General features: G+C 38.3%; 1 protein-coding gene and 1 pseudogene across 4 annotated transcripts in view; one reads left to right on the top strand and one right to left on the bottom strand.

Annotated features, from left to right (window-relative positions):
• POLR3B (RNA polymerase III subunit B) overlaps nucleotides 1–13176 on the bottom strand; it is a 136394-nt gene that overhangs the window by 89941 nt on the left and 33277 nt on the right. For all 3 annotated transcript variants that reach the window (XM_081310647.1, XM_081310645.1, XM_081310646.1), the window contains exons 11-12: nucleotides 4731–4850; nucleotides 374–508 (exon numbers count right to left, since the gene is read on the bottom strand). In XM_081310647.1, the coding sequence (XP_081166773.1) occupies nucleotides 374–508; nucleotides 4731–4850 (255 nt within the window). The remainder of the gene's footprint in view (nucleotides 1–373; nucleotides 509–4730; nucleotides 4851–13176) is intronic.
• On the top strand, nucleotides 948–1667 carry LOC308659044 (non-histone chromosomal protein HMG-17-like; annotated as a pseudogene). The gene is made up of 2 exons: nucleotides 948–1016; nucleotides 1329–1667. The product of its transcript is annotated as a non-histone chromosomal protein HMG-17-like (transcript).

The following is a 13176-nucleotide window of genomic DNA, read 5'->3' as shown; positions in this document are numbered from 1 at the left end:
GGAATCAACATATTTAAAGAATTAATGTTGATTTTTCATAAGGAAATTCTTAAGCTGAAAATAAAGCAATCCTGTATGAAAAGTTTATATTTCAAACATGTGCAACCTATATTCCATTCAAATGTCTGTTTCTCCTATTTAAAATGAATACCAAACTAATTTAAAAAAAAAATTTATATGTATATATTTTTACTTGTAGTTGGACACAACACTTTTATTTTATTTATTTATTTTTATGTGGTGCCAAGGATCAAACTCAGTGCTTTGCATGTATTAGGCGAGTGCTCTACCACTGAGCAACAACCCCAGCGCCCCCCACAAACTAATTTTTATTAAAGGAAATAAGATTTCTGAGATAAAATAATTAATTCACCTGTCCTGCCAATTCCAACCGCTTATTACCATAATAGTCTCTGTCATCAACTTTGTTATCTCCTTGGGCCAGAATAACTCTTCGGACCATCACTGCAGTATAGATGCATTTGGCTCGAAAATTGAATTCCTTAACCTGTAATTCAGAAATTATAGAAAAATTTAGAGACAATGTAAGCTAAAGCTAAAATTTAAGATGCCTAAAGAATCATTATATCATTCAAATAAGAAAGCACTGAGTTGTTATGATTCTCTTGATTCAAAGAAATTCCACTAGTCTAGAAAGTTCGCAAGAGGTAGATGGTAACTTTTTTTCTTTGTACTTAGTACCTGGACAACATTTCTTCAAAGATGGCCACTATCAACTCTTTCCCTTCTTGCCTATCTCATGCCACTCCTTCATTTGAGGTGGAGCTTATATCCCCTTTGGATTGGCAGTGATTAGTCTGATGAACAAAATATAGCAGAAATTATGCCAAATCAGTTTTGGCCCCAGCTCTTAAATAAAGTTGCAATCCTCACCTCCTTTCATTTTTCATAGAGTCCTGAGATATCACAAAAGACGTCCAAACAGTATGGTGGGAGGAAACGCCACATGTAAGTGCCTGAGGAGCTCTGATGAAAATGAGGGGGCCATCTCCGATGTCCAGTGGAGCCTCTGGCTCACTCCAGTCTTAACTGCTCTCTATCTGCAACCTCATGAGAGGCCTAAAATGAGAACTCCTTCTCCAATTTTAGGTGAAGCCCTGTAAACCACAGGAACCATTTCTCTAGGACTCTTCTGAGGCATACTGTGAGTGGGAACACTCATCTATCTAGTAGCTGACATCAATTTTTGGTAGAATACCAATAATTGTGGGATGTTAATTTATGGATTATTTCCAGTGCTATAAAAACTTTATAAACCCCCCGGAGCCTGAGCAGTGTGAAGAAGAAGAAGCGAGAACGACCCCCAGACCGACCAAAGCCGCGTGCCGCTGCATCCCCGTGTCCAGCGCCTGCGTCCTGCCACCGTCGCCACCGTTGCCCAAGAGAAAGGCTGAAGGGGATGCTAAAGGGAATAAAGTCAAGGTGAAAGACGAACTACAGAAAAGATCTGCAAGGTTGTCTGCCAAACTTGCTCCTCCAAAGCTAGAGCCCAAGCCTAAAAAGGCCTCTGCAAAGAAGGGAGAGAAGGTACCCAAAGGGAAAAAGGGAAAAGCTGACGCTGGAAAGGATGGGAATAACCCTGCAGAAAATGGAGATGCCCAAACAGACCAGGCACAGACAGCTGAGGTGCTGGAGATGCCAAGTGAAGTGTGTGCGTTTTTGGTAACTGTGTACTTCTGGTGACCGTACAGTTTGAAATACTATTTTTTATCAAGTTTTATAAAAATGCAGAATTTTGTTTTACTTTTTTTAAGCTATGTTGTTAGCACACAGAACACTCCATTGTTGTTTTGGCGGGGGGAAGGAGCATATGTCACTAGTAGAATGTCTCCAAAGCTGGATTGCTGTGGGGGAAGACACCTTTCCTTTCTAGTTTTGAAAGACTTTCTCTTTGTTCCCAAGAGGAAGGGAGTCCCTGATGTTGGCACACATAGCCACCTTGGCACAAATGCTATGGAAAAACTCAAACTCATCTGTTTGTCCTCCTGTCCCTCTCTGCCATCGGCATAGACTTAACTCCCCTAAACTCAGACCTGCTGGGACCCGATTCCCAACAATTGGTTTTACTAGTGTGTGGGGCAATCTGGACTTTCCAGTGACGTCATTGAGAATAGTGTCCCTCAGAAGAGCAGCAGTCCCTTTTCTAGATTGTGGATCTTCAGATTAATAATTTTTGCCATTTTCCTTTCATTTCCTGAAAGTCAGGGTCAGCTTGTGAAAAGTTATTAAACAACATGCTAAATGTGAAATGTCAACCCTCACTCTAAATTTTCCCTATTCAGAGCATCAAATGAAGACTTCATTGGGTTTTATAGTGGCTTTCTGATTTTGGTAGTCCATCCAAGAAGGGAGTTTGAAAGTTGTTGTATACTGTTAATGATTGTCTGCCCATGTCCTGCCTGAAATAACATGATTGTTTATGAAAAGTATCTTTAATAAAGCTGGATACAGTTTGAAAAAAAAATATGGATTATCCAAAAGTAGGAGAGAAAGAACTAACAAAAAACTTTGAAATGCTAAAACAGAATTACTGTCAACAGAACTCTTGGAGTTCTAACACTACCCTTGAAGGAAAGAGGAGTTTTGGAGCCAAACTATCCTATACATAAGAATCACCTGGCAGGGTTGTGGCGGGACATGTTAAAATACACAAACTCCTACCCTGGAGTTTCTGATTCAGATTCAGTAAGTACTGGGTAGAGTTACAGTACTTCTAGCAAGTTCCCAGATAATGGTGATGCTACTGGCAAAGGAAATGCTCTTTGAGAACTTCAACCCTCAAAGAATTTACAGATAAGGGTATCGAGTAGAAGTTCCTCTGTAGACTACCCTCAAGAACATGGGCCAGAACTGCTGGATGTCCTTCCCATCGTTCTCACTCTTAGTGGATATATCTAAACCAGTGCTTTTCCATAATTTAGTTGTTCAGGTTCCAGCACTGAGAGTATTGCTTTATCTCTGTAAGAATTATTTACTTAATATTTTTAATCATCTTTAAACAACTCATTTCAAAGTAAACTTCATTCTTTGTAATAACATATAAAGTCAAAAACCACAAAAAAAGGGATCTGCTCTTTTTCTTGGTACCAGGAATTGAACCCATGGGCACTTAACCACTGAGCCACATTCCCAGCCCTTTTTGTATTTTATTTAGAGAGAGGGTCTCACTGAGTTGCTTGTAGCTTTGCTGGGTTGTTGAGGCTGGCCTTGAACTCATGATCCTCCTGCCTCAGCCTCCTGAGCTGCTGAGATTACAGGTGTGCACCACTGTGCCCGAGGGGATGTGCTACTTGCATTCAAATATACACATAATTAAATCAAAATGTCCTGTCTCACATAAAATCATCTTTTATATCACACTTAGGTAAATACTGTCCTAAACCATCCTGGAAAATGAAGGTCATTTTCCTGGTTCATCTAAAGTGACTATTCTTCAACACATTATGTATAAATAAACTTTCAAAATGGCAATTCAGTTTCAAACCATCTTTCCAATCATCCCAAAGAGCTTAAAATTCAGTTCAGACCCAGCTTTAACATTAAGAATTTTCTAATTCTTTGGATTAGATCAAGGACACTCTGCAGTCAAAGGGCTGAATCAGGGACCTGTGTTGTATGCTCACAAGGTGTTTTGTGAATGTGCTCCTGTGGCTACTCTCCACTTTCACAGATCTCTTGATCTTCCAGCATTAAAATCAGGCTCTAAAGATAGTCTGCAACCCCTGAATCAAATCATTCATGAAGGTACATATAGTAACTGATTTATAAAAAGCAGCACATGTATTAAATGGGGGCGAGAGTCATTCTTGTCAAAAGGCCACATGTCAATATGGCTAATCTGTTTAATTAATTAATCTGTTTAATAAAAAATAACTACTATGCACTAGTTCAAGGATCAGAGGTTGCTTCCAGTCCTCTGACCACTAATATGTGGGATGATAAGGCAAATCATCCAGCTTAATCGGCCAGGAATCGTCTCTTGTCCAAGCAGATACCCTGATCTCTTGCTTTGGCTGTGAGTGAAGAAGGTTGGACAACATAAATTTTAATATTCAAGGTTTAGGAGATTTATTTGTCAAAAAAGCATTTAAAAACTATCTATTTTAGGGCTCGGGTTGTGGCTCAGTGGTGGACCATTTGCCTGGTACATGCGAGGCACTGGGTTCAATTCCCAGCACCATATATAAATAAGCAAATAAAATAAAGGTCCATCAATAACTAAAAACAAACAAACAAAAACTATCTATTTTATCCCACTCCTTAAAATATACCCAATCATCTATTATAGTGATGTTCGTACAATTATGTGAATATATTTCACAGTTAAAACAGTAAACTTCTGTATATTTCGTAATCTTAAATAAAAAATACGTGGGAAAGAACCATAAGCTTGCCTTCCTTTAAAAACAGGTAGGTCAGCAGAGCTGTCCTTTGAAGCCATAAAGTCAGTCAGTAGTAGCACTATAATCATATGAATATAAAGTAACAGTAAGACTGAAAGAAGAACTACCAGATGACACACATCATGATGGCAACTGTGTACCTGATATTCTGAACACAACTTCTCGTAATGGGTGGGGTAGGACAGTCCTTTTTAGAGTTGCTCTTCAGAACAGACTTTTGAATAGCAACAACTCCTAGTTACAATTCTTTAGCAGAAATTCACAGATTCCATAATTATCATTATTCACTGCAAAAGTGTTACTCACTGGAACATGGGTCAGGATGGTAGAAGCCAGGAGCTCTCTTGCTTCTTCTATTTTGGTTTTCTTTGGTCCACCTCCCCACATCCTTTGCCTTCTTACTTTATTCCCTATGTATTTTAGGGCCTATAAAAAACAGATTATAGTGTTTGAACGACATCACTAGAGATCATTTATTAAGCACCTATACACAAATACATTATAAGCAAAAAAAAAATAAGTACCCTAGTTGTAGAGAAGGCTGCAATAGTAACCAAAAATCAACATTTATCATGAATTGTGACTAAACAGCTCAATACACAATTTACATCAGTTTCCTTTTTACTTTTTACATTGTTTTCTTCTATAAAACATACACATGGGGCTGGGGTTGTGGCTCAGTGGTAGAGTGCTGCCTCACATGCATGAAGCACTGGGTTCAATCCTCAGCACCTCATAAAAATAAAAAATAAATAAATAAAATAAACATGTTTTAAAAAACAATCAAACATGATCATTGCAGGAAATTCAGAAAACACCCAAGAGGAAAAAGAAGTGTGTGTGCACATACATGCACACATAAAGCAGTCACGAATTCTCTATTCAAAGAGAAGCACAAGTAACATTGTGGGATGGTACTTTTTTCCCCTCCAAAAAAATTAAAATCATACCACAAAAGATCCTCTATGCTTAAAGTTTAAGAAAACATTGCTCAGAGATAACAAAACCTAAATAACTTGAGGGTTAAGACATTTTCATGGACTGGATAATTCAATGGTGATAAATGGCTTACTGTTAAAATTCCTTCTAAAGTAATCAATAAATTCATAATTTCTAAATACTCCTGAGAGGGTTTTAGAAAAGCAAAAACAGGTTGACTCTGCAGTTTTAGATTCTATATACATGGAAATGCAAAGAACCTGGAGTAGTTAAAACAGTACTGGAATAATAAGTTGGAGTATTTCTATTACCTGATTTTAACTATAAGTAATCAGAACACTGTGATGCTGGCAAAAGGAAGAGAATAAGAAGTCCAGAAATAATCCATGATATAAACACAACTGATTTTGACAAAAGTGCCAAAGCAATTCAATAAGGAAGGAAAAGTGTTTCCAACAAATGGTGGAGAAATCATGAACTACCCATAAGGTTAAAAAAATGAACCCTGACCTTCACCCTAAATGGAAAAATTAGTTTAAAACAGATTTTTAACTTCACATAAAAACTAAATCTATAAGCCCTCTAAAAGAAAACAGTATATATTCCTGATCTTGTGACAGGCAAATAATTTTTTAAACATAGTACAGAAGAAGCAACTATAAATGACAACTAAAAACCTTCCTGATAATTTGACATATTTCAAAATTAAATAACACAGTGAGAAAAATAAGTAAGAAATGAAAAACTGCAATACCTAAATCTGGTAAGGGATTTATATCCAGATTTTTTAAAAAAAGACTAAAGTTCATGAACAAAAAGACAAATAGATAAGGAAAATGAACAAATGGTTTGAACATTTCACAAAGAAGAAACACCAGTGATCAATACACAAAAAAGTGTTCATCATCAGTCCTCATCAGGGAGGTGAAAATTAAAACCACAATGAACCTGGCATAGAAACACAAACTTGCAATCCCCACTCCCTGGGAGGCTGAGGCAGGAGGATGGCAAGTTTGAGGTCAACCTCAGCAAATTAGGGAGACCATTTTTTCCATAAAAAATAAGAAGGGCTGAGGATGTAGCTCAGTGGTAAAACACTCCTGGGTTCAATATCTAGCATGGGGGTGGGGGGTGAGTCACACAATGAGATACCCCAACACATCACTAAGATGGCTAAAATCAACAACTGACAACACCAAATACTGGCAAGAAGCAGCAACTGAAACTCTCCTACGTGCTAGTGGGAACATGAAGTGGCAGAATCATTCTGGAAGGTTTGGCAGTTCCAGCTTAATGAAAGTTATATATACATCTGCCCTGTGCTCCAGGAATTCCACCCCTAAATATTTACCCCAAAGAAACGAAAATATGTCCACATAGGATTTGTTCACAGCAACCTTATTCCTAATAGCCAAAGATGGAAAACAAATGAACATCAGTACAAGAAACACAATAAACCATGGTAGTCACACAGTGAGATGCCACTCAGCAATAGGAAGGACAAACTATGCGGATAAATGACATAAAAAGGAATAAAAAAGAACTTGGATGAATATCAGACAATATGCTCACCAAAAGAAGCTAGACACAATAGAAAATATGTTGCTTAATTTCATATGTAAAGTTCTAGAAAAGGCAAAACTAATTTATGGTGAAAATATCAGAATAATGGAAAACAAATCAGAGGGTAAAGGTGAAACTCATCAGGAAAAGCATTTAAGATTTGTACACCTCAGTGTCTACAAACTACTTTAAAAGAATAAATAACTACAATAAATCAAGTCAGGGAGAGCACCGTGGAACATGAATGTCAAATGCTGACAGTGGGTGACAGACACGAGGGCTCTTAACCTTCCTCTACATACTTCACATTTTGTTACAGTTTTTCCATAATAAAAAGTATTTAAAGAAGAGGATCATGTGGTTCTTTTTGTTTTGTAACAACAATGTATTTTTTAAAAACCTGGCTTTCAGTTCCTCAGAAGAAAGGTTTAACATCCTGGTTCTTCATCCTGGAATCCTGCCCCATTACTGCTGAAAATTCCCTCTTCATCTGTCAAAGTCTAGCTGAGATATCACTTCCTTTCTGAAACCTTTGGAATCCCATTCCTGTTTCTCTGCTATTTTAATTCCTTGTACATAAAAAAAAAAAAAAGAATACTTTCATTCATGTTCACATCACACTATATTTTAATTATCTACCTACATGTATGCTTCTAGACTCTGAGGATGGAACTCTGCCATTTTTCTCTTTGATTCTCAATGTCTAGTACAGCGCCTGAAATTGAATGGGGCTCCCTCCCCTAATACAACATTGGGACATCAAATCTACAATCTTCCCTATTAAAAGGACATTAGAGCATAAGACAAATTAAGACCCTGAAAACACTTGCTGCAATCATCTCCCAGTAAGTAGTAACTAAGTAACTGAATAAAGCAACTCAGCAGTTGGTGGGAATCACGAGTATACAGGCAGTTTGTTTTTTCTCTAAACTGAGCTATCTTCATTAAATTTTTGCTTTCTAATTCCTTTGGGAAAAAAGGCTAATAATTCTTCTCTTATTGATGAAGAAACAAAAGAACACAGAGGAACAGGGTATCCTTCTGATATAGCGGAAAGTCACCTTTTCCCTGTAATACTTAGTAATGCTGGAGGGTTTCATGTGAGGGCTAGAGTAAGAGCCCTACCTTTTCACAAATAGGCCAAAATGACATTCCCCTGCAAAAAGGCAAAATTAATTTCTTATCTTTATGCCAGAGCCCTTGACAATGATGATGTAAAACATGTATAACCAACGTAGAGTGGCAGCTTCACAAACAAAAGAAATGGTGGGAAGACTTTTAAAAGGGAGGCATAAAAAACAAACAACAACAAAAAAAAAAAAAAAAAGAAAAGAAAAGAAAAGAAAACTTGCAGGTTTCAAACAATCCATTAAAGTGCCAAGTCCTCAAAAGTTCAACTACATAAAAAAACGCACTTGCTATCTCTTCATTTAGAACAGCACAAAACATCCATGTCTCTATAACTGGCAATGTATGTTCAATGATCAACCATCTCAGATAACCTGTGCCTCTCTACCTTTTTATTAGCTGCAAATAATAAATCTATGCCACAATCCAGCATGCAAAGTATAAACACTTTCAAAGTTATACCTTCTGTTTAGGGAAACAGAACATTTGCCTTTCTCATTTTAACTAATTATGTAGTCCCTCCTTTTCACGGACTTGATCTAATTCAGTTAGTTGAAATTTTCTGTCAGTATCTACTTAACAAAAATAAATGTATGTGTTTCCAATCCACTATTTAGCCACTGCTCAAACAGCCTTACAATGCTTAGGGCTATTTGACAAACATGACATGTTTGCAATAAAATGCATAATAGATCTCATTAAAGTCACTGGGGTACCATTAAGGTAAATCACTTTCAGGGCACTGAAAAAAAAAAAAGTACATTTTATAAAGACATGAATTGGCATAAACATACTTTATATACAAAGATATGAAAAATTGTGCTCTATATGTGTAATAAGAATTATAATGGATTCTGCTGTCGTGTATTTAAAAAAATAAAATCAATTAAATAAAAAAAATTTTTAAAAAAGAACAGTGAATCTCATAAAACTGAACCAATTATTACCGTCCACAGGATAAATTTTGTATTTTCAACTTCCTGGATATTTCTTAATAGTTTTCCTTCATGTTCTTAGAACACTTAGACAATATTCTTTCAGTTTGTAACAAAGATCCATATCTACAAATACTTCACCTTCCAACACAGGCTAAATATAGACTCTCCTAATCCAAACAGCTTTTCCTGATGCTATTTGCCCAATTATTTGAGTCAATTACTAATTAAATCCAGAAAAAGAGGAAGGCAGGGATGACATAATCCCTGCTGATTTATGCTCTGGAATGATATACAATTACATATGATAATTAACATTCCTAAATGTTTAGCTTAGTTTATAAAAATATCAAGACCGATTTGATTTCAGAACACATACCAATAGATACAAGTGAGAATGCTGTGACTATAGGCATCCTGGGTGACAAGAAAAAAAGCAGTGCAGAACTTAAGTCTTATTTTAAGTAACCCACAGAATAGGTAACGTATGTATGGACAAATAAGAACTGTGTACTATGGTCCTATAATAGGGAACTCTTACCTCCCAAGGATGGCTATGAAGAATGTTACCAATGATTTACACTCAGCAAAGCACTTTACCAAAGTGGGACTATGAATCCTAAATATGGCAGTTACAGCTCTCCCACATGGGAAGGAGGTACAATTATTTTGATTCTGTTTAGCATACATAAAGTTCCCTATCTTCAAGTCTTGTCCTAAGATTCCCTTGACCAGGAATGTCTAAGCACTGAAGACTCTAAGTGGTAAAAGGTACTATTTCTGGTCATTTCTTTCTATCGAAAGTAGTATGAAATTGAGGAGATGGGATAAGGACCACATACAACTAGATGCCTAAAGCAACTGGAAGTAGAGAATGAAAGAGATATTAAGGGCAGGGTGCTGAGGGCCATTACCAAGTAGGAAATTTCCTTGCCAGCGTACCCCATGTTAATTTCGCTGTTGACATTGCATGTTAGGTGACCCTGCCCAAGGACGAGGGTGGATCCAGGATTAGGGTGTATCCTGCAGTTTGAGGAAGTATCCCAATCCTTGGGTTTAGGGCGTTCCCGGTTTAAGACAAGGCGTTCCCAGTTTAAGACCTTGGATTTTAGGGAAGTTCGATGTTGAGGATTATTGCTGCTGGAATTAGGGCGTTCCTGCTGCCTAAGCTCCTGTTGAACTCTCGTGAGATTCAGAGAGCATTTTGGGAAATAAGCCTCGTGGAGTAGGTGAATTGGGCGGCAGCAGAACTGGGATTGCCCCAGAACGTGTGTGGAGGCCGGTGTGAGTTCGGGAATAAAGAATTGCTGTTTGAATCTACAAAGCTGTGTGGTGGCTCGTGATTCTGTGCCCAGCCAAGACTGCGGCATTTGGTGGCCTGTACGCGGAACGTCTGAAACTTGGAGGTAAGTGAAATTCCTCGCCCCTGAGGGAAGGCGAGAGAATGGGTGACTATTTTAAAAAACAATGTGTTCTTGTTTTGATTTATTTCGTTTTTGTTTCAAGCTGCCTGTCCCTAGAAATTTCTCAGGCAAACTGGGAAAAATGGATGGCTGAAGGTTTGAAGTTTGTCAGCCCAGAGAAAGAGAAAATTGATACAGCGAATTTTTATTCAGTTTTTGTTTCATTCAGTTTCGGTTTTGTTCTGTGTTATCTTATTGGGTTGCGTTATTCTTATAGAAGATTAGAAATTAGTAAAAAAGAAACCGAAAAGGTGTTAAGCAAAGTGTTAGAGATTCAGACCATGGAGAAAGACATTTTAGATCAAGCAAAAGAGAAGGTCTCTCGAGCTAGTCAGACAGAGGAAGAAAATTTAAAGGAAAAGAGGTTATTAGGAAAAAGGCCACAACAAGAGGCTGTTACTAACTCCGTTTTATTACCAGAGGGTGTAATTCAACCAACAGCCCCACCGATGGAAACAGCTGAGTGGCCCTCAAACCCCGTAGTTGATAAGTGGGATCCTGAGACAGGACCTCAAAGATTAGCATGCCCTGTACTTGAACAGGTAGGAGGGCAGCGAATTCACCGTGCTTTAGATTTTAAAACAGTGAAGCAGTTAAAGGAGGCTGTAACAACCTACGGTCCCCAAGCTCCCTTCACGGTAAGCATGGTCGAATCCATTATTAACTTGGACATGACGCCAGCAGATTGGGCTAGCATGTGTAAATCTGTGCTAAATGGAGGACAATATTTGTTATGGAAAGTTGCCAATGAGGAATTTTGCACGGAGACAGCTAGGCGAAATGCAGCAGCTGGTTACCCTCAAAGAAATCTAGAAATGCTTTTAGGAAAAGGACCTTATGAGGGTCAACGGCAACAAATTGAATATGATCCTGCTGTATATGCACAAATTGCTATAGACGCAGTTAGGGCATGGAAGACTTTACAAGGACATGGAGATTCACAAGGTCAGCTATCTAAGGTAATACAGAGACCTAATGAACCTTACGCTGACTTTGTAGATAGGCTTATTCAAACAGCCGCCAAAATTTTTGGGGATACAGATCAAGCAATGCCATTAATAAAACAACTTGCTTATGACCAAGCGAATCGTTGCTGCAGAGAGGTTATTAGACCATGGAGACATGAAGACTTAAATACATATATTAAACTATGTAGAGATATTAATGAACAAGGGCAAGTCTTGGCAGCTGCAGTACAACAGGCTTTAGATGCCAGGCCAGAAACATGCTATAATTGCGAACAAACAGGACATTTTAAAAGGAGTTGCCCTATAAGAGGAGGTTTTAACAAAACTAGAAATCAAAGGAATAGAATACCGGGTATTTGCCCACGATGCCGTAGAGGGAGACATTGGGCTAATGAATGCCGTTCTCAAACCACCATAGAAGGTACTCCGTTATCAAAAAACAGACAAGGATCAGGTATTTACCCACAATATCGTGGAGAAAGGCATCAGGCTTCATTGCCAAAAAACGGAGTGAGGGGCCCAATGCTCCGGGGCCCAAAACCACAAATATACGGGGCAGTGGAGGAACCCAGCAACACCATCAGGGTGGTGCCCAGGACACATTGTCCATTAAATCCCTCATCAGACAAACCCGAGGGAGCGCAGGGTTGGACATCTGCGCCTCTGCCAGAGCAGTATTAACTCCAGAGATGGGAGTTCAAATCATTCCTACAGGAGTAAAAGGACCTCTTCCCCAAGGAACAGTAGGCTTATTATTGGGACGTAGTTCATCTACATTAAAAGGACTTATGATAAGTCCTGGGGTAATTGATCCCGATTATGTAGGTGAAATAAAAATTATAGCTAGTTCTCCAGGAGGTATATCAGTAATTTCACCTGGAGATAGAATAGCACAGTTGTTAATAATACCCAGCCTACATAATAAGTTCTCTAGTCATAATGTAGAAAGAGGTTCTAAGGGATTAGGCTCCACAGGTGTAGACTGGGCTATGTTGTCTTTAAATTTAGATTCTCGCCCGATGCTAAAACTAAATATTCAAGGGCACGAGTTTAATGGGCTACTGGACACAGGTGCTGACCTTAGCATTATATCTCGTCGAGAATGGCCAAAACATTGGCCATTACAACAAGCCACTCAAACGCTTCGAGGCCTAGGAGTGGCTACTAATCCCCATAGAAGTTCTATGGTATTAGATTGGAAGGATCCTGAAGGATGTGAAGGAACTATACAACCATATGTTTTGGATCACCTTCCTATTAATCTATGGGGACGAGATGTCCTGGATCAACTAGGTTTGATGTTAACAAATAACATCAATTCTAATGCGCCCACTACTAGGGCTAGACAAGGTGTTAAGAAAGAAAAAAGATTAGGAAAACAAGAACAAGGTTTAGCAGCACCAATTCAATTAGATCAAGGAACAGACAGACATGGGTCGGATTTTCAGAAAGGGCCACTGAGACAATCAAAATTACTTGGAAATCAGAAAGACCAGTGTGGGTTCCTCAGTGGCCCTTGACTAAAGAAAAGATACAAGTAGCCCATGATCTGGTCAAACAACAATTAGCCGAAGGACATTTACAACCTTCCGTATCTCCCCATAATACTCCCATTTTTGTCATCAAAAAGAAATCGGGTAAATGGAGATTATTGCAAGATTTAAGAGCCATTAATAATGAGATGGTTATTATGGGACCTGCTCAATCAGGGATTCCTCAATTGTCTGCTTTACCAAAAACGTGGCATGTTTTATCT

The sequence above is a fragment of the Spermophilus citellus genome (genome assembly GCF_964194105.1).
Source record: "Spermophilus citellus genome assembly, chromosome: 10".
Classification (NCBI taxonomy): Eukaryota; Metazoa; Chordata; class Mammalia; order Rodentia; family Sciuridae; genus Spermophilus; species Spermophilus citellus.
The sequence above is the reverse complement of the archived record's forward strand: the minus strand, read 5'-3'. Positions and strand labels throughout refer to the sequence as shown.